Source organism: Tursiops truncatus, chromosome 3 (genome assembly GCF_011762595.2).
Source record: "Tursiops truncatus isolate mTurTru1 chromosome 3, mTurTru1.mat.Y, whole genome shotgun sequence".
Classification (NCBI taxonomy): domain Eukaryota; kingdom Metazoa; phylum Chordata; class Mammalia; order Artiodactyla; family Delphinidae; genus Tursiops; species Tursiops truncatus.
Genome location: NC_047036.1, coordinates 9,168,391 through 9,195,468, shown reverse-complemented (window position 1 = coordinate 9,195,468; position 27,078 = coordinate 9,168,391). Strand labels below are relative to the sequence as shown.

At 43.4% G+C, this 27,078-nt stretch overlaps 1 protein-coding gene across 1 annotated transcript in view; it reads left to right on the top strand.

Annotated features, from left to right (window-relative positions):
- The window catches only part of CTNND2 (catenin delta 2), a 776,118-nt gene that overhangs the window by 728,342 nt on the left and 20,698 nt on the right, over positions 1–27,078 (top strand). The window contains exon 17 of the mRNA XM_073802014.1: positions 3,439–3,523. Coding sequence (XP_073658115.1) covers positions 3,439–3,523 — 85 coding nt within the window. The remainder of the gene's footprint in view (positions 1–3,438; positions 3,524–27,078) is intronic.

Below are 27,078 nucleotides of genomic sequence, written 5' to 3'. Positions count from 1 at the left end.
AAATTACCAGTCAGACAAAGCTGCAGTCATCAAAACAGTATGGTACTGGCAGAAAAACAGACACATAGATCAATGGAACAGAATAGAAAGCCCAGAAATAAAACCCATGCACTTATGGTCAATTAATATATGACAAAGGAGGCAAGAATATATAATGGCGAAAAAAGACAGTCTCTTCAATAAGTGATGCTGGGAAAACTGAACAGCTACATGCAGAAGAATGAAACTAGAACATTCTCTAATACCATAAACAAAAATAAACCCAAAATGGATTAAAGGCCTAAATGGAAGACCGGAAATCTGAAACTTCTAGAGGAAAACATAGGCAGGACACTCTTTGACATAAGTCATAGCAATATTTTGAGAGGTCTGTCTCCTCAGGCAAAGGAAACAAAAGCAAAAATAAAAAAAAGGGACCTAATTAAACTTAAAAGCTTTTGCATAGCAAAGGGAACCATAAACAAAATGAAAAGACAACCTATTGAATATTCACAAATGATATAACCAACAAGGTGTTAATATCCAGTTGTATATATCCAAGATATATATATATATATCTAACATACAACTCAATATATCAAAAAACAACCCAATTAAAAAATAGGCAGAAGACCTCAATAGGCATTTTTCCAAAGAAGACATACAGATGGCCAACAGGCACATGAAAAGATGCTCAGCATCACTAATCATCAGGGAAATGCAAATCAAAAGCACAGTGAGGTATCACCTCACACCTGTCAGAATGGCCGTCATCAAAAGGACAAAAATAACAAGTGTTGGTGAGGATGTGGAGGAAAGGGAACCCTCGTATGTTGTTGGTGGGAATGTAAATTGGTGCAGCCACTATGGAGAACAGCATGGAGGGTCCTCAAAAAATTAAAAATAGAACCACCATATGATCCAGCAATTCTAGTTCTGTATATTTTTCCAAAGAAAACAAAAACACGAATTAGAAAAAAATACATGCACTTCAATGTTCATTACAGCATTATTTACAATAGTCAGTATATGGAAACTGCCTAAGTATCTATCGACAGGTGAATGGATAATGAAGATGTGAGATAGATATATATAGATAGATAGATAGATAGTGAGAGAGACAGAGACAGAGACGACTATTACTTGGCCATAAAAAAGAATAAAATCTTGTAATTTGCAACAATATGGATGGACCTAGAGGGTATTATGCTAAGTGAAATAAGTCAGAGAAAGACAAATACCATATGATTTCACTTGTATTTGGAATCTACAAAACAAAAGAATAAACATAACTAAACAGAAACAGACTCACAGATACAGAGGACAAACAGGTGGTTGCCAGAGAAGAGCGGGATGGTGGGATTGGGGGGGGAGTGAATGAAATAGGTGAGGGAGATTAAAAGATACAAAATTCCAGTTGCAAAATAAATGACTCATAGGGATGAAATATACAGCACAGGGAATATAGTCAATAATATTGTAATAACTTTGTGTAGTGACAGAGTTATCACAGTATTTATTTTGTAATGTATACAGATATCGGATCACTAGGAACTGACAGAGTGCTGTAGGTCAATTATAATTCAGTTTTTTAAAAAAAGAATAAAGTGTACCTGTGTCTGTATCCATGAAAAGATCTAAAATTCTCTAAATCAAAAGAATTTAATACATTTAGAGCATGATACTAGCATAAATGTGAAATCATTTAGCAACTGTCCATTTCAGTGAAAGAAAACATGTATATTACTTAAATACAGCTTATCTCTCATAGAGAAAAAATCTTGAAATTTATAAGAACTCTGTATTTTTTTCTTTTAAAAGTACATGGTATAACTAAGAGATTTTCAAACACAAGCCAAAGTTGAATTCCAAGTCAGCAATAACAATAGTAAGAGTGACTGTTACTGTTTCCAGTAAGTAAACGGATGAAGAATACTTAAACGTAGTTGGTCTACATTGCAAACGTGAAGACCCAGGAAAATAGCAGACATTTAATTGATCATGTATTAGCATCCCATCATTTCATTTGCAGGTCCTCACACATCCATTCGCTCTGGCTTTCAAATCCAAGCTCGACCTGATCCCATCTAACCATCTGCTTACTTTGCATTTTAAAAACTATTTTATGTCAAAAGCAGTTTTGATCTCAATTCAGATGTTCTCTTTGAGGAATCTGTGGGCCACTGCACCATGGGTCAGCTTCAGGGGTGGACTTCACCTTGGAGTCCTCATGAGTGGTTATGTCCTGCCCAACTCCAGGAGTCACCACATAGGCCAGGGGTCGGCCAACTGCAACCCACAAGCCAAATCCCCACCACCACCCGTTCTTGTAAGTAACACTTGATTAGAACACAGCCACCTCCATTCTTTTGTCTGTTATTTATGACTCCTCTCATCCTGCAATGGCAGAGTTGAGCAGCTGCGACCGAGACCATATGGCCCACAAATCACAGAATATTTATTATTTGACCCTTTACAGCAAAAGTGTGCCAGCCCTTGCGATCAGGCACAGTGTCACAGTAGCCACTCCAGTTGTGCAGCTGTTGTGGACCCAGCCCGTTGGAACAAAGAATCCGCAGGTAGTTAATAGTTGCCCTCACCACTAGTCAAAGTGACTTCCAAGAATTGGATCAAATTTAATCAACATGGATGTATTGACCTAGTGTCTGTTCTGAGATGCAGGTTGGCACTGAACCAAAAGGCGAAATATTTAGCTATAGTTTCATAGGGATTTCAAAGCCATGACTCGAAAAAAATGATAAGAACCGCTAGTCCAAAGGTTTTCATGACCTTACTTTCTCACTCTGATCCAGAGGACAGAACTTTAATTGCATGAAGGGCTTTGTTTATAGATGCTTATCCACGCTCATCCCTCCATATAAATGTAAGAGAATGTGTGTGCCAGTGTGTGCACACGTCAGCTTCATGCCAGTCACTTGGGCTTGGCATCATCAGCAAACGGAAAACAATTGCCTGTAACCCCTCAGGCATGTGGAGCCAACGCTATACGTGCTCTCACACTTCAGTTGAGAAAGTGAATATCTTTTTTCTCCTTGCTTACTACACAGGTGTTAAACAACACTGCCATTAAAACCCTTTTATCTGGCCTTTCCTAGTCGCTATCCTTCTCTTCTTTCTGTTCCATTTTGTAGTCCAGTGCTAAATCTGCCTTCTGACTCTTGGGTTTGCATTTGCAATGCACAGCTCTTGGGTTTGCGTTTTGAAAATTCTTTGCCCAATTGCAGTGCCTTCCTGTCTCTCCCCTTCATGGATATGTGGGTGAGAATGAGGCTGGAGACTGGTGACAGCCATCCCTTGTACTGTCCAGTCTGGAGAAAGAAAAGAGCCAGAAAAGCCATGAAGCTTTTATTCTTTTTATTCTTGCTGTTTCCTGACAAGTCAATTTGAAGCCCAGCTGTCCCGCTCACCATCTTGCGTGTCCTGTCTTTTCTTTATCAGACACTCTCCGAAGGTAATCAAGGCCGCATCTCAGGTTCTGAACAGCATGTGGCAGTACCGAGATCTGAGGAGTCTCTACAAAAAGGTAAGGTTTGCTTTACCTTCTTGGCTCGTTAGCTGCACACAGGCCCTGAGCCCAAAGACACCATATCTGGTCCTAACGAGATGTATCATAGGTATGAAGGGACCTCGTCTGAGAATCTGAGCAATTGAAACACAGCTGAAACAAGAGATCAATGAAGAAGCAAAAGAAAAGGGTCACTAAGTGTCCCCAGGATATACACTAAGATTCATGAACTTTCTGGATTGGACAGACCAATAGCCATAGAGAATATAAGCTTGTTTTTCTGAGCTTCTATATTGTGTAATAGACTAAAAAATAATAATGAACAGAGGGATTTTGCCAAAAAAAAAAAAAAGCGTCAATAAATAATGTAGTAATAGTAGAGAGGAGACAGAAAAAAATGTAAAAAGCAGTTCAGGAGGTTGAGAAGAATTGCAGCCCAGGAACATTGGGTAGAGACCCGACAGCCTGCCCCACGTTCCTAGCCTGAGACCCTGACGTAGTTACTGATCAGGTTGAAGGGCTGATGAGCCTAACGACAGCCGTAGATCATAGCAAGAGGCTGGGCATTCGTTCAGCAGACTCTCCCCAGGCCGGCTGGAATTTATATCATACATTTCAGAGGAGACTTCATCCCCAAAGTGGTTTAAAAATAAACCTTAAGAGAAAAAGGTCACATCTAGAAATTTTAATTCTACACCTCATTCCCAAATGCTGCTGAACAAAAGATGCATACTTTTCTTTTTTGCTTGGGAGGGGAGAGAGTCCTTTAACAACATCTCCCAGAAGTTGTCATCCCAGGATAGATTTGAGTTAACAAATGGGGCAGAGAACACCACTGACAGATTGGCAGGGAGAATAGCCTAGGCATCGATCTCCGTAGGATTTCAGAAAACGTGAGCAGGGCTTCCATCAACAGCGGCCCAGAGCACCTCCTTGCAGCCCCTGGCAGCCTGCATGGAGGGAGAGGGGGAGCTGAAAGTCATTGCCACCTTGGTCCCCAGCCTCCCAGTCTTGGGATCGGGAGGTGGGGTCGCAGCAAGAGACGCACATCAGAGGGGGCAAGACCCATCTGGCCAGAGGGAAAATCTGTCATTTTCTAAGCCAGTGGGAAAAAGTAAATATTTAATACTGGTCCTACTAAGTTAGTCTATTTCTAGATTTCCCCGAGGTCTTTCTGTTTCCCGTAAGCATTCATTACTTTGTACTTTAAAGTTTAGCCCATATATTTCAAAATTCTCTTTCAAGATTTTTCTGTTCCTTAAGAGGAAGTATATTTAGGCTGAAACATTGCAAAATTAAGGGTTAGGGGAGTGTTCTGAATTAATTATATCCTTTCCTACGTATCTTGCTGTTCATCAAAAGTGTTTTGGGTTCCATGCTGTTTGAAATGCACATCCCAGCATCCCTACGTGGTTCCTTCCGGGACTCTTCCAGGAGACAAATGAATTCTCTCCCAGGACAGGATCCTTCAGCTAAACAGGCAGCCAGACATGAAGAACACGCTATAAATTAGAAAAGAGCTGGTCGTTCTGAATCGATGGCTCCAGAAGTTCAATGAAATATTACTGCCTCAAATAAACTCCACTTTCCCTCGGATCCCGGACATCTCTTTGCTGAAATGCACCTTCTCCTACTTCTTTGCATTGAAGGGAAACGGCTTTTAGAGACTCTACAAGTTATTTGTTGAATAGTAGTATGAGTTTTCCATCTTAGTTTTTTTCTGTGTTGGTAGTAGGGTTCAGAAAGTGTAATTGTCTCTCTCTTTACGTGAAAAAAAAAAAAAGAATGTGTTGACGAATTTAATGGAGCTAAAACTCAAGAGCTAAAGAGAGTTTAAAATGTGGTTCATGTGAGGAGACTCAAGAAAGACGGGCTGGAGAAGCTGATGGTGATGTTTTTCATTGATCCAGGATTTTAAAATATTGAGAAAGATCTGGGTTTTTTTGTTTTTTTTGGTTGCATTGGGTTGCTGTGCACGGGCTTTCTCTAGTTGCGGCAAGCAGGGGCTACTCTTCATTGCGGTGTGCGGGCTTCTCATTGCAGAGCACGGGCTCTAGGTGCACAGGCTTCAGTAGCTGCGGCACGTGGGCTCAGTAGTTGTAGCACCCGGGCTTCAGTAGTTGTGGCTCGCGGGCTCTAGAGCACAGGCTCAGTAGTCATGGCACACAGGCTTAGTTGCTCTGCGGCATGTGGGATCTTCCCAGACCTGGGCTCGAACCTGTGTCCCCTGCATTGGCAGGCTGATTCTTAACCACTGTGCCACCAGGGAAGTCCCAAGAGATGTTCTTAATAACTTCCATATTATGCAGTCGTGATATGGAATGAGGACTTTATGCTCAGTATAAGTGCTGCTAATAGCAAAGCTCAAAATGCACAGAAGCTTTTCTTTTCTGAAAGGTCCTTTGGTGAGAAAACCCACATTCATTCATCCTTATGAATTGTTTTTAATCAGCAGGACAATAGATTTCCATTTTGTTCTTCATTGACAATTAATATATCATTTAAAAAATGCCTGATCCATGTCTTTTAATTATCCATGCTTCAAATCTATGTATTAAACACCTGGTATAGGCTTAGAAAAGGAAGAATTCCAAAGAAAACATGACACGTAGAGCAGCTACTGTGGATAGAAATGAAATGTGGAACAACGATCGGCAACTACATTAGATTCAGAGTTATGTACCACAAGTCTACTGGATAAATTAAGAGAAGGAAAATTATAGAGCAAAACCTTGAATCTGTAGAGTGCGCGTAAGTTAGGAGGTAAGAGGAAAGGGCGTTATGTGTAAGAGGAAAAACATGAGTAGAGAGATGGAAATTGAAATAGAAGTGGCATATCTATGAGACAGAATTAAAGGTCCATCTGGCACTGGCTTATTTCCTCCTAGGACCCAAGCACAGAGGCCAGGATCACAATTCATTAGCTCAGCTACTTTATTTTACTTAGAAATCCATTTAATACATCAGAATATTCTTTTGGCCGGGAGTGCTGACCAAATTATGTTGGATTCCTGATACATTGTGAGCCAAAACATTTGCGTTATCCAAATCTTCAACTTCAGTGAGGGCTGGACTTCTGATTTTCTCCCCTAAGGGAAAATAAATAACTGAAGAAGAATGTTATCACTGGCAGGCTAAATAATACATCACGTTTCTGTATTTTTTTTAAATCAATCCTTAAGATTAGGTAACCACAGAGAGAACTTTAAAATGTCTTTATCATCTGTACTGTATTTTTGCAGAGGATGTTTTCTAAAGGAAAAGAAGATGAGCCTTGGAATAGACTTGATAAAGGGATAAAAGAAAAGGAGGAGATCAAAAGTTCTTGACTTTTTTGAACATTGGTACTTTAAGAAAACGAGGTGACTGACATAGTAGACTGATTATGTTTGACCATGGTGTGGTCTGTTGGGACAACTCGTTTTCGAAGGAGATAAATTTGCTGGGGGTGTGTATATACAATTATTATAGAAATCATCTTTTACAAACCCTTATATAATACCTTAATCCTATGTACATCTCCAAAAAATCGTTTTTGGTTAGGACCCAGGCTAAGCCACTCCAACAGAGAGACTCAAAAATACAGAAGCTCCAGCTAAACATGTCTCTCTTTCCCTCTCATGGAACTGTAGCTGGTTAGGCAGGGGTCCAGGGTCAGCAGGTAACCCTGGGACCCGTCTTGTTACTCTGCCTTGTACCAGGGTGTCATCCTTGCCTGTGTGGACAAAGCTCCCTAGCTTAGCTCTTCCCCTCTCATTCCAGCCCATAGGAAGAGAGAGAGGATGAGTGAAGGCAAGTCATGCTTTTTGAAGCAAGCAGCAAACTCCTGCTCTCCTCTCAGGAGCAAGAACTCAGTCATGTGGCCACGGCCAGGTACCCAGCTGTGGGGGAGGACACGAAAAGTGGGCCGCCATGATACCTGCTAAAACTTGGTAGCAGGAGGAAAGGGGTTATTTTACTAAAAGAAGAAAGGCAGTATCAGCTCCAGTAGTCATTTGATGTTGTTCAAATATCTTAAATATTCATTGTAATCGCTACCCAATGGGGCATTTTATTCCATTTCAGGGTAACCATGATTTTTCAGAACTTCTTACATTAAGCAAACATCTCCTATCTGCAACATCTGCCCTCCAACTGCATACTAAAAAGTCTAATTTCTCTTCTCTATCATAGCCTTCCTGTTTTTGAAGTTAACCAACTCTGTACAAGGCCATCCCTTCTCAGTTGTAGGAATAGCAACATTTATTATTATTACAACTGTTGACTGAAAAAAAAAAAGCACAACCTAAAAGTTAAAAGTTATGTTTTATTCGGTGTACAAAACTGAGGACTTAAGCCTGGGACTCAGCATCTCAGGTCACTCTGAGGGACTGCTCCAAAGAAGTAAGAGGGGAAGCCGGGAGACATAGGAGTTTCTGCAACAAAGACCAGGTAGTCGGAATATCAAAAGATGCCTGTTAATTAAAGAAAACCAGACATCTCAAGTTAAGGAGCTTAGTGATTTTCTGTGTATGGGAAGATGCAGGAGTCTGGGCTCACTGAGATCATTGCTTTGATGTGCACCTCAGCTCTCTGGGGCTGGTATCCTGTGCTTTCCCATCCTAAGTCTCCTCAGGGGGCACCATCAGGGGGTAGCTGCAGCGGCTGACTGCTAGATGGGGGGCATCTTGCCTCCATCCTGAGTCCCCTCAGGGCTCACTGTCAGGGCGGCTGTAATGTGATGGTTTGATGGCTGCAGCATCCTTTGCTTCCTGATACGGCAGGCAATATTTTTCCTTCACACAACTCATGCTCAGTTGTAACATATCAACGTTGCCACGACCTTCACCATTGCTATCACTTTTTTCCACGTGCGTGCGAGTTTGTCAGCATCCCTTTCGTAATGTAGCACCCCAAAATGAATATATTCTTCCAAGTTTATTTGCAGGAGAAGAAAGAGAATAATGAGACTATACTTCCCTGGTGCTGGGCACTGAACTTCAACTAATGAAGCCTGGGAGTGTATTAGTTCCTGGAAGGCTCATTGTACTAGCTGGTGAAGTACAAAGAGCACAGGACTTAGAATCAAACAGCCAGAGGTTAAGGGCACACCCCTGCCACTTACCAGCAGCATGACCTTGGGCAAGTTACGTGAGCCTCTCTGCCCATCGGTGCAGCAGCTGACTTTGGGCAGTCCTGTGGCCCACTCAGAGGGACAGGGACGATTCACCGGGCCTCACAGTCAGGGATCGGAGATGCGCTGTCACCCTGTCACCCTAGCCAGGACCCAGGAACCACCACTGGCTCTTTCCTCTCCTTCACACATCTGCGTCGAACCCACCAGAAAACACCAGTCTTCTGTCTCCATCCATCTCTCTCCACGGTCATGGCCACGAAAAGCTGCTTCCATCTTCTGGATTATCAACCCCCATCCTAACTGGTCTCTGCGCCATCTGGCTTCCTCCACTTCTGTCTGTTCTCCAAAGGGCAGCTGGGGTGAACTTCCTAAAAAGCACATCTGATTAAATTACTACTGCACCTCTCAGTGACTCCCACTGTCCACAGGAAGAAATCCAGACATCTTAGCGCAGCCCATGAGACCTTTCAGGTGCAGCCGCAGCCTAGCTCTCCATTTAATCCCTGCTCTGCCTGCACTCCGCCACCAGCTGTACCTAACTTCTGTGCTTCCAGTTCCCTCTCCCTCCTTGTCTCCCACCCTGTGGAGCCTTTCCAAACATCTGTACTCCACCTTCCACCCTACCTGCCTCCCTGAATATTTTTTTTAATATCACCTCCTGTGAAAATCACTTTTCCGACCTCTTCACCACATCTGAATTAAAGATCATTCCATCTGAAATAATTGTAGAGCAAATTAATTTAGATGAATGATAACTGAATCACTTTGCTGTACACTGGAAACGAACACAACATTGTAAATCAACAATACTTCAATAAAAAGAAATAAATTTTCAATTCAAACTTCTAAAGAATGACTTAAGCATCATAAAGAGCATGAACTTAGAGCTAAAAATTGTGCAACATAATGGTGCTATAATATTTAATAACTAGATAAGATTTATTTGTACTTTTATAGAAAAAACAATTTTCCTCCTTGGTTCAGATATTAATTTGGGGAGGATGTGTATTACAAACTTACAAGTCATTTCTTCATAGAAATTGCAGTGAGACTTGCCCCCAACTGTAGCATAATTAATGTCAACTCCTAACGAACGGAATTCTGAATGGATACCTTAAATGTATACTATGTAAAATGAACAAATGCTCCCTGAAAAAGACTGTGTGACTATGTGCTCGAAAACAAGAATGAAGTAAATGAAATAAGTTAAATGAAGCATGTCTACATCTTTGGCAAAAATAATGTAGATGGTTTAACTTTTTTAAAAATTGCAGTTTAGGGACTTCCCTGGTGGCACAGTGGTTAAGAATCCGCCTGCCAATGCAGGGGACACAGGTTCGAGCCCTGGTCCAGGAAGATCCCATATGCTGCGGAGCAACTAAGCCCATGCACCACAACTACTGAGCCTGTGCTCTAGAGCCCACAAGTCACAACTGCTGAGCCCACGTGCCACAACTAATGAAGCCCGCGCACCTAGAGCCCGTGCTGCACAACAAGAGAAGCCACCGCAATGAGAAGCCTGCGCACCGCAATGAAGACCCAACGCAGCCAAAAATAAATAAATAAATTTATTTTAAAAACTGCAGTTCAAACTTACTTTGATTTCTCTGTTTCTACAACCTTCTAAATTTCCCTCTTGGCTACCAGTGTCCATGAAGGTTGTCAATGCAGCCATCAGCTTAATGACAAGAAAAATTGACATTTATCTCATTCTCAGCCAGTACAGATCACTGCTGGTCTTCGTGAGACATTAGGTCCAAGACCAATATAGTGGGGCTTCCTAAACACAAATTCCATTAACAGGCTTTGGTTTTAAAATTGGCGTGGCCCATTTTGCTTTTAAATGTTATTTACATAGCAGTCACTTAAAATGTAAGCTTTCTTATCACTTGAACTCAGACTTGAACAAGATTTAGCGTATGATTCTTAGGCTTTGAATCAAAATCTTCTTTCAATTCTAGTTAAATAGTTCTATGTTAATGTTTAATTATCAGAAATGCAAACAAGATCTTCACATTTGCTCTCATGTTGGGGCAAAATAACCTCTTATTAAAGAATTACAGCCAGCATGTCTAAATGTTGCACTGGATGGTGGTTAATTCCTACCTGGTCATGGTCGGCCCCTAGGTCAAGGTGCCAGCCAGAAGGTCCCCTGCCAACTCCCATGACATCTGCCTTATGTAGGACATGTTCCTAGAGTCCCAGGGTGAATATGCCAGCCCAGCACAGCAGCTTTTTGTCCTTCCCCGGCTCCCATCTGCACCTTCAGACAAGCACTGGTCTCTGGGTCTCAATGGGACTCAGCAGGTAAGACCCCTCTGCCCCAGCAAAGACCCTTGGGAACTCCAGACCACCGTAGAAGGTTCTGAGAAAAGCCACAATAGCAACATAGAGTCATCCCAGGCCATCCTGTGCGATACCATGGGAACCCTTCTCAGGGTGACGGATCTACGGGAAGTCGTGGAGCTCCAGGTACAATGAATCTGCTCTGTCCTCTGAGGCACAGACGTGTCCTGAGATGGAGTGAAGAAGTAGCAGGAAGCCTCAGGGCATCACGGTGAGAATGCCTCTGAGCACTGGGTACCAGAAGACGGTGATGTTAACTGAGGGGGCACCACCTCTGTTCTACTGTCTTGCTTCTCCATGGGCTGCTCACCAAGAAAACATGCTGAGCCTTTAAAACAGATCCTGTAAAGTCATCATGGAAAGGGACAGGGCGGTCCCTATTGTCAAGTAGACAATCATCATGGAAAGGGACAGGACTGTCCTTATTGTCAAGTAGACAGTCATCATGGAAAGGGACAGGGCTGTCCTTATTGTCAAGTAGACAATCATCATGGAAAGGGACAGGGTGGTCCCTATTGTCAAGTAGACAATCATCATGGAAAGGGACAGGGTGGTCCCTATTGTCAAGTAGACAATCATCATGGAAAGGGACAGGGTGGTCCCTATTGTCAAGTAGACAGTTTGTCCAGTGTTCGGCTTATAATGCTGAGGCTCATTATTTTGCTCTACGTATCTCAAAGGCCTTCAGAGAGAACAGCATCTACTCAACCACTCTATGAGTGAATTAAAATCCTTCGTTCATAAATGCAGGGATCAAATCAAAGACAAATCAAAGGTCAGAATCCAACCTCTTGACAATCACCAGGGTTCGAAACCAGACTCATTTTACCCCCACTAATAGTCGTGTCCCCGTGTTTCTACAGTTGTGTTCCTGTAGGGCACCCTATCTCCCTACCCACCACGTGAAACGTTGGGATCTTGCACGATGAGCTTGTCTCAAAGAATGCCCAACCACCTGTGCTTGAAACAGAAAAAGGTGGTGTTTCTACAGATAGCAATATTGTATTCACTATTGCCATTTGGATGAGAGAAACAAAGCATAAAACTAATCTTTAAAGATAGACTCTCAGGCTGCGGGTACCATTCAGCCAGTGAGTAATGAGCTTTGATGGGAGTGGAGTCATGCCCTTCACAGCCTGAATCACGCAGGACTCTCTTTTCTTACTGCCATGGGATTCATTTCATTGGCCCTTGCCACCACTGCACTCACAAAACAAGAAATCAATAAGTAATTATGGATAGGGAAGGGGGTGCCTGCGGATTTCCTCAAATGTCCAAACTACAGTGGATGAGAGAGTGGACACAGCGCTCCGTGTTGTCTTTCGCTGCTTCCAGGAGACTGACCTCTATACCTAGATGAGCCAGTGGTCCTGACCCCTGCGAACTGAAGTCACATTTCGTGCTTCACATCCCTCATCACCCTCACCTGCTGAATATTTAAAAATCAATACTGGATTGCAGCGAGAACTAGAAAGATATTTTGAAATACTGTCAAGGAAAAAAACACAACATGATCAAAATTCAAAATTTTGATCTTTAAGCTTTGCAGCAAGAAGAGCAAGAAATACTTTTATACTCGCTTTAGCATGTTGCCATTTTGAAAATTAAGAGATTTTTACTTGGGGAGTATCTAAGATGGTGATAGAAAGGTGGTAAATCCTCTATAGAAATAAATAAAACGACTGAATGTAGAGCTGTCATTTTAGCAAGGAAATTGCCTACCAGGAATTTATTAATCTTTCTACTGTGCTGGAAAATTCTTCACCAAGAGATGACTGGAAGGACGTGAAGACTTTTGGCCAGACTCTTAAACAACCTGAGTGCAGTGTCCTCAAGACTCAAAATTGTAGCTCCTTGAGTTCTTTCTTTTCTAAATCACTGTGTGTCAAGCTGGGGTCGGAAACAAAAAGGGTGAGGTTAAACTCAGCTATGACACACATTCGCGTGTTGATTTTTGTATCGACAAATAAGGTCCTCCTTCATGAGGTCCCGTAACCTCTTGGAGACAATTCGCAGACACTAATCATATGATATCTGTCCAAAAACAAAGGCACAAATGGGAACAGAAGCAAAAATCAATTCTGCAAAAGTGGAAATCGATGCACATGGCAGTTTCTAAACAAGAAGTGAGTAGTTAGAGCTGTTGTGGGACTGGACCTCCAAGTTGGGGAAAATCCTCGCGAGCGGTGTCCAAGCTGAATGTTTCCTTCCTGCCTCTGCTCTGCCAGGTGGCTTTACTGTAACATTTTAAATCAGAACCTCCGAAAATACCCCAGAGACAAAAGGCAGAGGAAAAGGATTGAATCAGGAACTAGAAAACTCGCTAACCTTTTTTTTTTTTTCTTGGAAGTATAATTGATTTACAATGTCGTGTTAGTTTCAGGTGTACAGCAGGGTGATTCACTTATACATATATATACAGTTACATATATATATGTATGTATACATACACGTACATACATATATATGTACGTGTATGTATATTCTTGTTCAGATTCTTTTCCATTATAGGTTATTGCAAGATATTAAATGTAGTTCCCTATGCTCTACAGTAGGACCTTACCTTGTTGTTTATCTCTTTTATATATATTAATATGTATCTGTTAATCCCAAACTCCTAATTTATACACCGGCCTTTCCCCTTTGGTAACCATAGTTTGTTTTCTATGTCTGTGAGTCTATTTCTGTTTTGTAAATAAGTTCATTTGCCTCATGTATTTAAATTCTACATGTAAGTGATATTAAATGATATTTGTCTTTGTCTGACTTACTTCACTTAGTATGATCATCTCTAAGTCCATCCATGTTGCTGCAAATGGCATTATTTCATTCTTTTTTATGGCTGGGTAATATTCCACTGTATATATGTACCACATCTTCTTTATCCATTCACCTGTTGATGGGAGAGGACAGATCTATCATCTATCATCTATCCTTTAGGTTGCTTCCATGTCTTGGCTACTGTAAACGGTGGTACTGTGAACATTGGGGTGCATATCTCTTTTCAAATTAGAAAAGAAACTCACTAAGTTTAATGTAAATCTACCACCATTCTTGTTGTTTACTTTGGGCAGTTCATTCAAACTCACCCCACCTTTTCAGTGGATCCCAGTAGATGGGATAAACTACTCTAAGAGAGCCTTAATTTGACTGGGAAGAAAGAACATGATCAATTTCTTCTCTCTTCCTGCCTCCATCTGCCCCCCCCCACCCTCTCAGAAGCTGTTCCTTCCTATGTCCCCATGCACCCCCCCATCAGGCTCTGGCAGGGAAGGGGGATGAGCAGAGAGGAGAGAGAGCCCGGCCCATGAGGTTGTAGCCTGGCATTCGTATCCCGCCTATCCCCACATGCTGGCTCCTTCTCTCATGGGGGCAGTAGTGTAGTTTGCTCACCAGTACCAGCCTCCAACTGAGGACTTCTGGCCTGGACCTGGCCGCCTCCAGCTAACTGCTCCGAACTCTCCATCCACCTCAGGCTTCTGCTACTCCACTGCACATAGACCAGAGTGGATACAGATTTTGCGCCCTGTAGCTTAGGTAGTTTGGGTAATCCTGTTTAAGAAGAATATACTTTATGAATATAAAATTTCCTACAGGCCTTGGAGGGGGGTCATGCAGTGGACAGGCCTGAGACCTAATCTTCTTAAGCTCCATGGTTGGTCCACCTCTGGCACTGAGTCTGTGCATCACCCTGATAATGGTACTGCAGACACCAGTCCCTGTGACCCCCAAACTCCAGAGAGCCTGTGGTCAGGCAGAATAAGGAGTTCACTTCCTGGGCTTCAGGAGAGGAAGGATGGGGGATGCCCAGCCCATTGACTGCCTCCGAGGAAGCCCTCCCCACTGGCATTCTCCACCCACTAGTGAATTCTCAGCCTAATCTTATATAATCTGGAGATGGAGCATGTCTTAATGCTGCAGGACCTTATTTTGTCCTCCACTTTCACAACTGTGAATGGATGATCTAATTCTTTATTTTTAGGATATATATGGAGCAATGGGGCATCTGGTATTCACTGCTTTGGGACCTTAGCCAAAACACAGGCAATGGAAGAAAATTATATTCACATCCTGTCGCAGTACCTTGTTGCAGGTATTTAATCATCTTAAGTTGTCCGCAAGTCTAATCAATTGTGTCTAGCACACCCCCAAATAAACATGGCTTTAAAACAAATTCATTGCTCTCTGTTAGTTTCCTATTGCTGCATTAGCAGATTACAGCGAACTTAGTGGCTTCAAGAAACACAAATTCATGATCTTACAGTTCTCGAGGTCAGAAGTGCAAACTGGGTTTCACTGGGCTGAAATCAAAGTGCTGGTTCTGGATGCACCCCTTCCTGAAGCTGTCTAGAGAATCCATCTCCTTTTCCAGCTTCTGGAGGCTGCTACTCTCCTTGGCCAGTGGCCCCTTCCTCCATTTTCTAAGCCATCAGCATAGCTCCTTTGATTTTCTTTCTCTGCTTCTATGGTCACATCACCTTCTCTAAATGCTGCCCTCTTGCATGTCTCTTTAAGGACCCTTGTGATTACATTGGGCCCACTCAGATAATTCGGAGTAATCTCCCTCTTTCAGTATCTTTAACTTAATCACACCTGCAGAGTCCCTTTGCTACATAAGGTAGCCTATCACAGGTTCTAGGTAACTAGGACATTGATATCTTTGGGGGAGGGGTGCATTATTTAGCTGGATCTCCATCACATGGCCATACAAACTGTAAGGCAGGCTGTGACATGTGGTCCAGGTGTGTGTCTAGGAAGAAAAGTAAATGGATTTGTAGCAGTTCTGGCCACATCCTCCTCCCTTACACGATCTCCTCCCAGGCTTCTCCACTGCCACTCTCCCCTGGGTGTTCTCTGAACTTGCAAGCCTCCATCTCAGTCTTTTTTGCAGACTCCTGGTCTTCCCTGAGGCATCTTTGCTTTTCATCCTATACCGTCTAGGGGAGATGACCTCATCTGGCCCATGGTTGTTTGTTTGTTTGTTTTAATAAATTTATTTATTTATTTATTTACTTATTTTTGGCTGCGTTGGGTCTTCATTGCCTTGTGGGCTTTCTTTAGTTGTGGCGAGCGGGGGCTACTCTTCGTTGTGGTGTGTGGGCCTCTCGTTGCCGTGGCTTCTCTTGTTGCAGAGCACAGGCTCTAGGTGCATGGGCTTCAGTAGTTGTGGCACGTGGGCTCAGTAGTTGTGGCTCGCGGGCTCTAGAGCGCAGGCTCAGTACTTGTGGAACACGGGCTTAGTTGCTCCACGGCGTGTGGGATCTTCCCGGACCAGGGCTCGAACCTGTGTCCCCTGCATTGGCAGGCAGATTCTTAACCACTGTGCCACTGGGGAAGCCCCTGGCCCATGGATTTTAAATACATTTGAAGGCCAATGGCATCCACATTTATTTCTCTGTGTGGTCCTCACTCCTGAACTCTAAGCTTACACATACACAACAACCCATGTGACATCTCCACTGAACTAGCTCACAAGCTCTAACCTTCCACACATCTAACACGTACCTCTCAATATCTTCCCCAAATCTGTTCTTCCTCCATTGTTGCCCATCTCTATAAAGAGCACCTAACCCACCTGGTTGTTCTTTCCAGAATTCCAGGAGTTATTTAATACCTCCTTTTTCCTTATCCCATTACATTTGGCACCAAGCCCTGCTGATTCTATACTCTGAATATCTCTCAAATCCACCTACCTCTCCCATCCTTATTTTCACATCATCTGTCCCTAGGCCTGATGAGATTGCTGCCTGCTTGGTTTCGTGGAATCTCCTTCACCATCTTCAATCTCTTTTCCCTTAAAAATTCAGAATACACTTTTATAAATCCAAACCTGGCCCAGTCAGTCTCCTGATTAAAACTTCTCAGTGGCTTCCAGTTTCTCTCACTTTCCTACCCTTCTCTCCAAGCTCACCTTCCTCAACCTCAGTGCCTTTGCACTGCATGGGCGAAGGTTCATTCCTCGGCCAAGAATGCCTTCCCTCCCCTCCCACCAAGCCTGGCTATTTCAATCTGTTTGTCTCTTCCCCAAGGTAACCTCCCTCTCCAACTCTCCAAGGCTAGTAAAGATCCCTCATAATAACCTGTGCCTTTTTCTTCCTGGCTCTTTCAGAAATGCAATGTGATATAATCCTATTTTAAATGTCCATCTCCCCTTTATCTTCCCCTCAGGAGCCATGCCTACCCGTCTCTGTTCTCGACCCTGTACCCAGCACAGGTACTTACTAATGTTTATTAAACACATCCAACCATGTAGCGACCCCAGAGTTTAAGATCAGCAGAGGGCTCATTCCATGACTGTGCTTCCATTTCCATGGTTTAAGGCATTCGGAAGCAGCGCGGAATGTGCAGACATTGAGGTTGGGACCCAGGGTGAGCTTTGAACGTGTTGGCCACTGATGAGTATAGATGCAAAATACCTGGCTTTTCAAATGTCAGAATGACGTTGCTGCTAGAAGCCAGACATTTGGATTTGTCAACGTGAAGATGGGACTTTGTACAGTTTCGCACCAAATGTAACTTTGCAGCACTAGCTGGAACACAAAGACCATTGTTAAAGATTATCCACATCAGATCTTTGTTTGAAGGCCTCCAAAGTGATGCCAGGGAAACACAGGCCTGAGCCGGTCTTATTTCAATTGGCCAGGTGGTTTTCTGCATTCCGTTTGGCACCCGTTAACGACTGGTAGTTAACCATGATATACTTTCTTCGACCAAATTATATCAATTTCTTTCCAACTTGTCAAATCTTCTCAGTAATATTGTTTCTTTAGAATTAGTTCAATGGTAATAAATTGAATTCCTAAAATGGATTTACTCAGTATTTGCTTTTAAAAGATGGTACATACTGCAGAAGACTCTTATCCTTATGTATCCTTAAGTAGCCAAATCAATTTAATTAAATTTCATTAGAAGCACCAGAGCTGAAACAAACTAATGAAAGTAACCGTGTATGTCAGGTGGTATTTACTTCTGCAAATACTTCCTTGTGGCCCTTAAGATTTAGTTTAAATATTTAACTCTAATAGCTTTTGGAATTGTTGATGGAATTAGTTTTAATGAATCTTTAACAAACAGTTTACCTTAAAAGTAGATGGAAGCTTGTTTTATTATAGCCAAGAGGAGCTGTGGTTTCATCGGCAGGCAAAATCTGGCTTGGCCTTCAATCACACAGACTCTGAATATTCTATTTCCATGTTTTTCTCTATAATACCTTTTACTGAAGTAAGGAGGATGTTTGTATAACTACCGCTAATTTGGAATCTTTTCTTTCTCTTCATGTGATTACATCAATAGGTGTATTCCACTTAAAAAATGACTGGAAAACTGGCACAATTTTGAGGAATCACGTTTGCTTAAGTGAGCAGTATCTCAGCTGGTTACCTTTTTCAGCAGATGGCAACAACTCAGGTTTTAACTTTCACTTGAAAAATAGGTTCCTGACGAAGTGATTGAAGTACAAGCTCTAAGTGTTCTGGGTTGAATGAGTGGATGAACTTGGTTTGCTTTAAGCCCCAAGGATTTTCACCACACTTTCTTTATGTCTCAAGTCATCATAGCAAATTAGAATTGACAAGCTCTATAGGCCGAGAGACTTCAAGGACAGCTTAACACAAAAAGCTTGTATTTGTTACTTCAGAACTAAAGAGACTCTGTATGCCTCCTGAGAAATCCTTGTTTAGATGCCAGATAAATCTTATCAAATTAAGGAAGCTCCAGAGCTGTTTTCAAAGAGAGGAAAAACATATACTGGCATAACAGTGTCTTAGTATCTATTTCGGGGAGCCAGTTAATATCCTCAGTGGAAAGAAAAATTATTCTCCATTTTCAACGTTAATTATTTTCTGAAGCTTTTGTCCAAGTCAGAGATGTCACTTATCACTAGAAAAGATTTGTTACATCTAAATTCTAAGTATAGAAGATAAAGATTCCAGAACTCACTTTGAAAACAGAACTGCAGATGGGAACCTCCCGGTTTAACTTATCCATCACAGCTGTAGATATTCACTAATTTTGTCACTTTCCACCCCACCGTCGTCTAGTCACTGAAGGGCACCTCTTCGAGAGGCCAGAGATCACAACATAAGTAACGTGAAATCCCATGCCCTATTTGTTTGTTTTTTTTTTTCAATTTTTATTGGTGTATAGTTGATTTAAAATGTTGCATTGGTTTCTGCTGTACAGCAGGGTAAATCAGTTATAAGTATACATATATCCACCCATGCCCTGTTAATCTCATCTCCTGAAGCACGTTGATGAAGATTTGGTATTTAACCCCTTTTCTCTAGCCTCCCTCATCAGCAGATTCTCCGAACAGCCCTTGAGGTATTCACTCTTCCTCTCCACTTTCACCCTAAACTCTTTGTTACGCAGATTGAACAAGTTCTCTCCCTAATCTCTTTTCCCTCCTTGTCCAGCTGGCAGTGTCCTTCTCCATCCCTTCTCTAATCCAGCGCTAGGGGCGGGGCCCACTGCCCTGCTCCTCTGGCAGTGACAGGATGCTCTTTGGCGGTCAGGGAGGAGAAGGTCTGGGAACACTCCCGCCTGGCTCATTTCATTCCATCACAGCCACATGCCCTGCACACCTCCTGTTGGCATGCACAGCGCCCTGTTCCTGCTCCAGTGCAGCGACCCCGGTCATCAGTGTTCCATGCCCAGTAATGTTCCCACAAGGTGACCCCCTCCAGAAACCAGCCCATCAGTCCAGTGGACACAAGTCACACCTCACAGCAGGTGTGGGCTCCTATACCCAAACTGAAGGACATTGGAGCATATCTAATGAGAAATGTGATGTGCTCTCCCTTCTCCTCCTTTTTCCCCAGCTCTCCTAAGGATTGTGTTTGGGGAAAACTGAGTGCATTTGCTGTGGACAGCGGCTCGTGTTTTCTGAGCTGCAGGATGCAAGAAGCAGTAGAGATTGGGGGCAGGGCATGTGCAAGAGGTAAAGATATATGTGCTCTGAGAGCTGTGAATGGAATCAGAACCAGGCCAGGCCCAGATGTGGCAGGTATAATGATGCACCAGAATTATTTACAAGATTGGTTAAAGAGGAGACAATTTTATATACCTCGCATTGAAACATGGGGAACGGAGAGAAATTACCATTTCATGTAGAGTAGGCAATCCGTAGGCTACTTTTTTCTTTCTTTCTTTCTTTTTTTTTTTTTTTTTTTAGGTACCAGTTTACCTAAACCAACACTGCCTTCAGCCCAGCAGTAAGTATGTCGTAAAGGACAGATATACCAACAGCAGCAGATAAGACTGATGAGGTTGCTCTAAGCTAAAATTAAGAAAACAAAAAACTGTAAGGCTCTGATAACCTTCACTTGTTATAGAACTGTAAGAGTGTAAGAACTGTGGAGTTAGCAGTAAAGACTATGGCATTGATTATCATTGCATTTTTAACAATTAATGCGGTCATCTTAAATCACTGAATCCATCTAGCAGCATTTATTAGGCACTTCGGTATTGCAGCTACTAGGCTAGAGACCAGGAAATAATAAGGCCCGGCCCAGCCTCACAGCTGGGCAGACGGACAGGCTTGCAGCAGACATAAGTGTGAGGTCATAGCATTTTGTTCATAGCAGGCAAGGAAAACCATAGCTGTATTGCTAAAAGCTCCCCTAAACCTTGGAGGCATAATTCATTTAGCAAGAGTGATTGAATGAACACGTGCTGCCTGCCTTCTGTTTACCTAGCACAAAACTGAGCCGCGAGAGTAAGATTTGACAGAAAAAGAGAAGGTGTTGTGTCAGGTCTCAGAGCTGCCTGATCAAAGGTGGAGACTGGGAAATTGAGTCACGTGGTGACTGCTGGGTAATCGGGTGTGATTGGGGCTCATTGCGGCAGGCGGGATCGGGGGGCACCTCTCTGCTCTGAGGTTGGACCTATTTTTGTTCCTGTAGAAGTCAGTGCCTTATCTGACACTGCGAAATGGAGTCGGAGACCTAAGGGCCTCCTAGGATCGAGCCCTCTACAATGTATTCTGTATCCCTATTAGTCACTGCCAAGTATGCATGGAAACTCCAAGCCAGTGGTTCCCAGCCACGCTATTCATGAACATCACCTGAGTGCTTTTGAAAATACCAACGCCCAGACCTTACTCAGAACAATTTCAACAGAATCTCAGAGCCCGAGGCCCCGGCAGGACTATATTTAAAACTCCCCGAGCTGACTGAATCATTTTGCCCTTATTTTATGGAAAAGAAACCGAGACAGAGCTGACCAGTCATCGTGGTCCTAATCGGTCGTGGGACAGAAGGGCTGACTTGAACAATTGTCTAATTCCACCTCTCTCAACAGAGACACCCAAGGTGAAAGCAGGTTTGAGCCTTGACAAACAGCTCTGTTCATTTCTTTGCACACAAACCTAAGATATTCACGTGCTGATCTGAATTGAATGTCCTGCACGATTTCCAGAATAAGAGGCTATGGGGCGGGTGTGTGCTGTACTAGCCTCGTGCAGACGGGTCTGAAAACCACTTAGCCCCTTCATCTGGGCTCTGTTGGCGGAAGTCTCTCCAGTAACACAGTCTTCGTGGAGATGTTTATGGGATGGTAAAAAATATATATATAAAGGAGATGGTTATAAATTCAGGGACCTCGGAACACTTAAGGGAAAGATCTGTAGGAAATAGAGTGGCCACCATGTCGTCAAACTGTGAGGACCCAATGGTCATGAGGCTGTGAACAAAGTTACCTTGATTCTCGCACTTTCTGGACCATTGAGAGTAACGATGAAGATGAGAATAGCTTTGGGGAATAAAGCAATTTCATAAAGAAACACGCCAGGAACTTTCTGAAACTGGTGAAACTGGTGGAAGGACAGTAAAAGGGTAAGATAAAGAAAATCAGATTATTTCTGGTGGCAATTTAAAGTTCAATGACTTTGAAATCCTCTTCTCTTTTGGATTTCTATCTCTTATACTTGGAACAATTTAACAACCTCTGGTTTGAAGTTTAATATGTTAAAAATAAAAACCAATCTGAGGTGCAGATATCATATCACATTTTTGACACCTTGGCTGTGTCTTGAGCTGAAGGGCACAACTTTGCGGTCATTTTGCTGGAGGTGAAAGACAGATATTAAAAGAGTTCTTTATCATCAATATTAAGGATTAACAGCCCTGCCCTAGTTACTGTGGCTATTCTTCATTCTGTTTCCTTCCTTGAACTTTCTTATCTAAGCCAAAGGGATGGTATGAAGGGGAACTGGGGTTAAGCACCCAATAGAATTTGGGGAACAACCTCTGGTCTACAGAGACTTAAAAGGTTAAAAAGAAAATATCATCATCAAAGAGGCAAATAGGGCTTCCCTGGTGCCACAGTGGTCAAGAATCTGCCTGCCAATGAAGGGGACACGGGTTTGAGCCCTGGTCCAGGAAGATCCCACATGCCGTGAAGCCACTAAGCCCGTGTGCCACAACTACTGAGCCTGCGCTCTAGAGCCCACGAGCCACAACTACTGAGCCCGTGTGCCACAGCTACTGAAGCCCGCGCGCCTAGAGCCCGTGCTCCACAACAAGAGAAGCCACCGCAATGAGAAGCCTGCACACCGCAACAAAGAGTAGCCCCCACTCGCTGCAACTAGAGAAAGCCTGCGCGCAGCAATGAAGACCCAACGCAACCAAGAATAAATAAATTTATTTAAAAAGAGGCAAATAATGATTTTAAAGCTATGTGCCCAAGTTGTGTGTGTTTCTGTAAACCACTTTCAAGTCTTTCTGCATGACAGTGGGAAGTAAATGAATAATAAATTTATTGCAGGCTGGCTAGATAACAAGTATGTCCATGGCTGGTTGGTTAAAAGAAATGTTAGCTCAGCAATAACTTTCCCAAAGAAAATATATCTTCATGTCCTACTTCTTTCGAAAGCAAAACATTTTTTTTTTCAGTAGAATGACTAAAAATTTCATGCAGTAAAAGATGTCAAGGGTCATGAGATCTACTCTCCAGGTAGTTTTTCAGCATCACTAAAACAAGTGTAGATTTATCTGTACCCTGGTCTCTAGCATCCAAGGTTACACTTTTCCATGATGTGTGGGAGGATGTGCCATCAGAACTAAACCTGAGGTCCCTTCTGGGCATTGGTGACGGTAGTGATGTTGGAAGTCTTTGTTTAGTCATCACACCTTTCACTCTGCATCAGGGAATGAGGGGGAAGATGGATATGGAGTGGGAACCAGGTCACCTTCCTTGCTCCTCCAGGGGCTCCCAAGCTGTGGCTCAGGAAACTGCTCTAATCCAGAGCCTTAACTGGGTTTCCACTCTGCCCTGTTCCCCAGGCTCCCCCTTCCCACCTCCATTCAAAGTTTCTGTGCCCACATGCATACGATTACCGGCCATAAGCAGAGGTGTCTGGCTGGGGCGACATTCTCGGTGCCTCTGACACACTCCCTGTCATCCTCAGGTGTCCGCTGATCCCGTCACCCACAGACAAGTCACCTGCAAGACTCACCTCTGTCACACGATTGTATTCTCAGAAATGGGTCTTATAAAGGATTTGAAATCTTTTTCTGGTGCTTTCTTATGAGTTTCTTCCTTCATAAGAAGTTTTATTATTACATCCATTTTGCTAACACTTCCAGAGATGTAAGTACTTACCTAAGCATCATCAATTGTGAACCGTTGAGCAAAACATCTCCACTCACCTGCGTAAGAGGGAGATGCTGAGTACAGTGCTACTTGCCGAGTAAAACCAGACCTAGAGTTATACCACCTTTATGTCTGGTGTCTCCTTTGGTCTTAGGACATATCAGATATTAGCCCATATTCTTATTATGAAATACCTTGCCCACCTTTCATAACATATGGAGTATCATGACTTATTCATGACCAAAGAAGCCAAGGGTTTGATTAAAGCAATTTCCTGAGCCACTCCTTGGAACCCTGCCCCCCATGCAAAGAATATCTTCTAAATTGCAAGTGAGACAAACATAAAATTATCTGCCTCTGTTTGGTCATGTTTAAGGATTTTTGCTGTCAACAAAGCATTCCCTTCACAAGAAAGGAACATCTTCTTAAAACAAATTTTTTAATTGTTCCCGTATGTCAGTAATGGGTCCATTCACTTCTGAAGTACTTTACAGGCTTTTGTAAGACTGCTTCTGCCCTGTGCATGCTGCCATCCTCTGGAGGGTTTAAGGGAAATGCCCAGAATTCCTGCAGAGACAGTACATTTTCTCCTCCTGCCCTGACACCTGCCTGTTACCATGGCTCCCACCCTTCCTGGAAGAGGTTTCAGCTATTTGCCCTTAGACCCTCCTTGCCTCGGTCACCACCAACTGCCCAGGACTCCTGGGTAAGCCATCATTTCTGGACTCTTCTCACTCAAAGGCTCTAAATAACCAGTAATCTGCTCCAGTATTCCCCCCTTTCTCCCTTTCTCCTACTCACCTCTCCTCCTTTCCCCCTTGAACCCACAGGCTACTGTCAGTAAGACCCCCTGTATCCAATACCCACCCCTTCTTTCTTCAGTCTTCTTGCTGTGACACCGGCTGTCCCCAAGGACACCCCCAGCCCCCGGCAACCCTCTCATGTGGTGGCTTGTCATGTCCCATCCCCTCTGCCCAACGTCACTAGGCTTGGAGGTGGACTAGGTATCTCCCTTGCTCCTCTTTGCTCTTTCTGGGAAGTTCTCCTCTCCTCCCTCAAGGAAACCCCTAGCATCTGTGAAAAGGCCCCATTACAATAGTCTCTGACCCTCTTCAGATCCTCAGTCCACTGCCTAGTGTTCATTCCCCATCTCCTCCCTCAATCTTCACTTTCCTCTCCACCCAGCTTAGATTCTGTGGGCTTCCATGACATGCCCTTTGCATCCCCTTGTCCCTGTCTCCTTCCAAATCACTTTTCTGACCACCCCTATCCGATTCCATCTACTCACACCTGCCCCAGGGCAGCTGAATGTGGCTGGAGGAAAACAAGCCACCATGGGGATGAGTCTTCTCCTTTTGAATTCATTGCCATGAGCCTCAAGTCACCTCTCAGCTCCTGGCCATCAGGCTACATGGCCACGGTCAGCCTGCACCCCTCCTACCTCAAAAACTGTCTCACGCTTCTCTTCTTGCTCTCTTCTTTCCTCTTCCCTCCCTGTCCCTCACCTCTTCCATCCTCTAAACTCCAACTCCTTCTCACTCTCAGCAGATGCATGACCTCACTTCTCATCCCCACATACCCTCCAGAAAATGTCAGAAAACAGAACAGGACATCCTCATCGTCCCATCACCAGATCAGCCCATCTCCCTGCTGCGTCTGTGGCTGTGCAGCCTGTCTGTCTTCTCTCCTGATTCCATGGCCCATGACCCCACAGCTCACTGAATCCCATCAACCCCTCCTTTCTTAAGAAATGTTTCCCTCTCTCTCCTGCGTCCCCAGCTTTTTTTCCTCTATGTCGAGTCATTCCCATCAGGATGCGAAATGCCGCAATCTCTTCCAGGTGATATATTAAAACTTCTCTTAGTCGCTCTAGCTCTTGAAGCCCCGTTTCTGGGCTCCCCTTAATAATCAGCTTTTGCCAAAGGCTGTCCGAACTCACCATTTTTCCATCAGTTCTCACTCTCTTTTGAGCCTACCTGAGTTAGAGATTTACCAACCAGACCAAAGAAAGTACTTTTGTTCCAGTCATGCTGACTTCCATCTTCCCAGGGCCAAAGGACTGTGCTTGGTCCTCCTTGTTATTCAGCTGGTCTCCTTCTCCTCTCTGCATCTTCTTTCCTGGTCTTGCCTGACATCACACCCTTCTGGTTCTGCTCCCAGCTCACTCTGCTCGTTCTCAGCATCCTGGGAATTTTCTCCTTGCTCTCTGTGCCCTCTGAGTATTGGAACGTCCCAGCCCTGTGTCCTCTGCTTTCCTCTGTTTGCATTCACATGCAAGGCTTCCATCCATTCTCTTATCTTCAAATGATATCTGTATACTGAACTGCAAAAGTTTACCTCTAAGTCTGACGTCACTCCTGAAATTCCAGGTTTCAGGTTCTGCTTTATTCTCTCTCTTTTCTTTCATGTCCAGCAGGCATTTCTAACCCAGCACATCCCAGATGGCAGCACTGATCTCACTTCCTAAAGCCACTCCTCTTCCAGTGGTCCCCTGTCTCAGTAAGTGACATCTCCAGCTCCCCGTTGTTCACACCAGCAACATCGGGGTCAGGCTTGATTCCTCTCTCCCACGCCCAGTAGCCGAGTCATCAGCAAATCCAACTTAGATGCAAAATCTGCGCCTTGCTCACCACCAGCCCACACCCAAGCCAGGGTCATCTCTCCCTCCCTCTAGTGGAATAGCTCGTTAACTAGTCTCCCCATTTCTGTTCTACTCTCCCCAGACTGTCCTAGACGCTCAGAAGGCTTCTTGTCTTCCTGGCCCCCCCTTGCTCACTCCCCTTCAGTCACAGAAACTTTCTGCTGTGCTCACATCAGCCAAGCACTTTCCCACCCCAGGCTCTTCACTTCTGCTCTTCCCTTGGCTTGGAAACCCCAACCTGTGTCTTCAGTGTCTGGCTTCTCGTCATCTGCCAGGTCTCTGTCGCAATGTTAACTGTTCCCAGAGCGCTTGCCCGACCACACGCCCTCAAATAGCATCTCCTCACCTGCATTCCTCAATCCCCTCAGCTTGCTTCCAAGGACTTATCAATATGCCACATGTTTTTATTGAAGTGTAGTTGATTTACAATGTCTCAGGTATACAGCAAAGTGATTCAGTTATATATATATATATATATATATATATATATATATATATATATTCTTTTTCAGATTATTTTCACTTATAGGTTATTATAAGATATTGAATATAGTTCCCTGTGCTCTACAGTAGGTCCTTGTTGTTTATCTGTTTTATAAACAGTATCTGTTAATCCCAAACTCCTAATTTATCCCTCCCCCCTTCCCCTTTGGTAACCGTTAAGTTTGTTTTCTATATCTGTGAGTCTGTTTCTGTTTCGTAAATAAGTTCACTTGTATCATTTTTTTTAGATTCCACATATAAGTGATATCATATGATATTTGTCTTTCTCTGTCTGACTTACTTTACTTAGTATGAGAATCATCTCTAGGTCCATCCATGTTGCTGCAAATGGCACTATTTCATTCTTTTTTATAGCTGATTAGTATTCCATTGTAT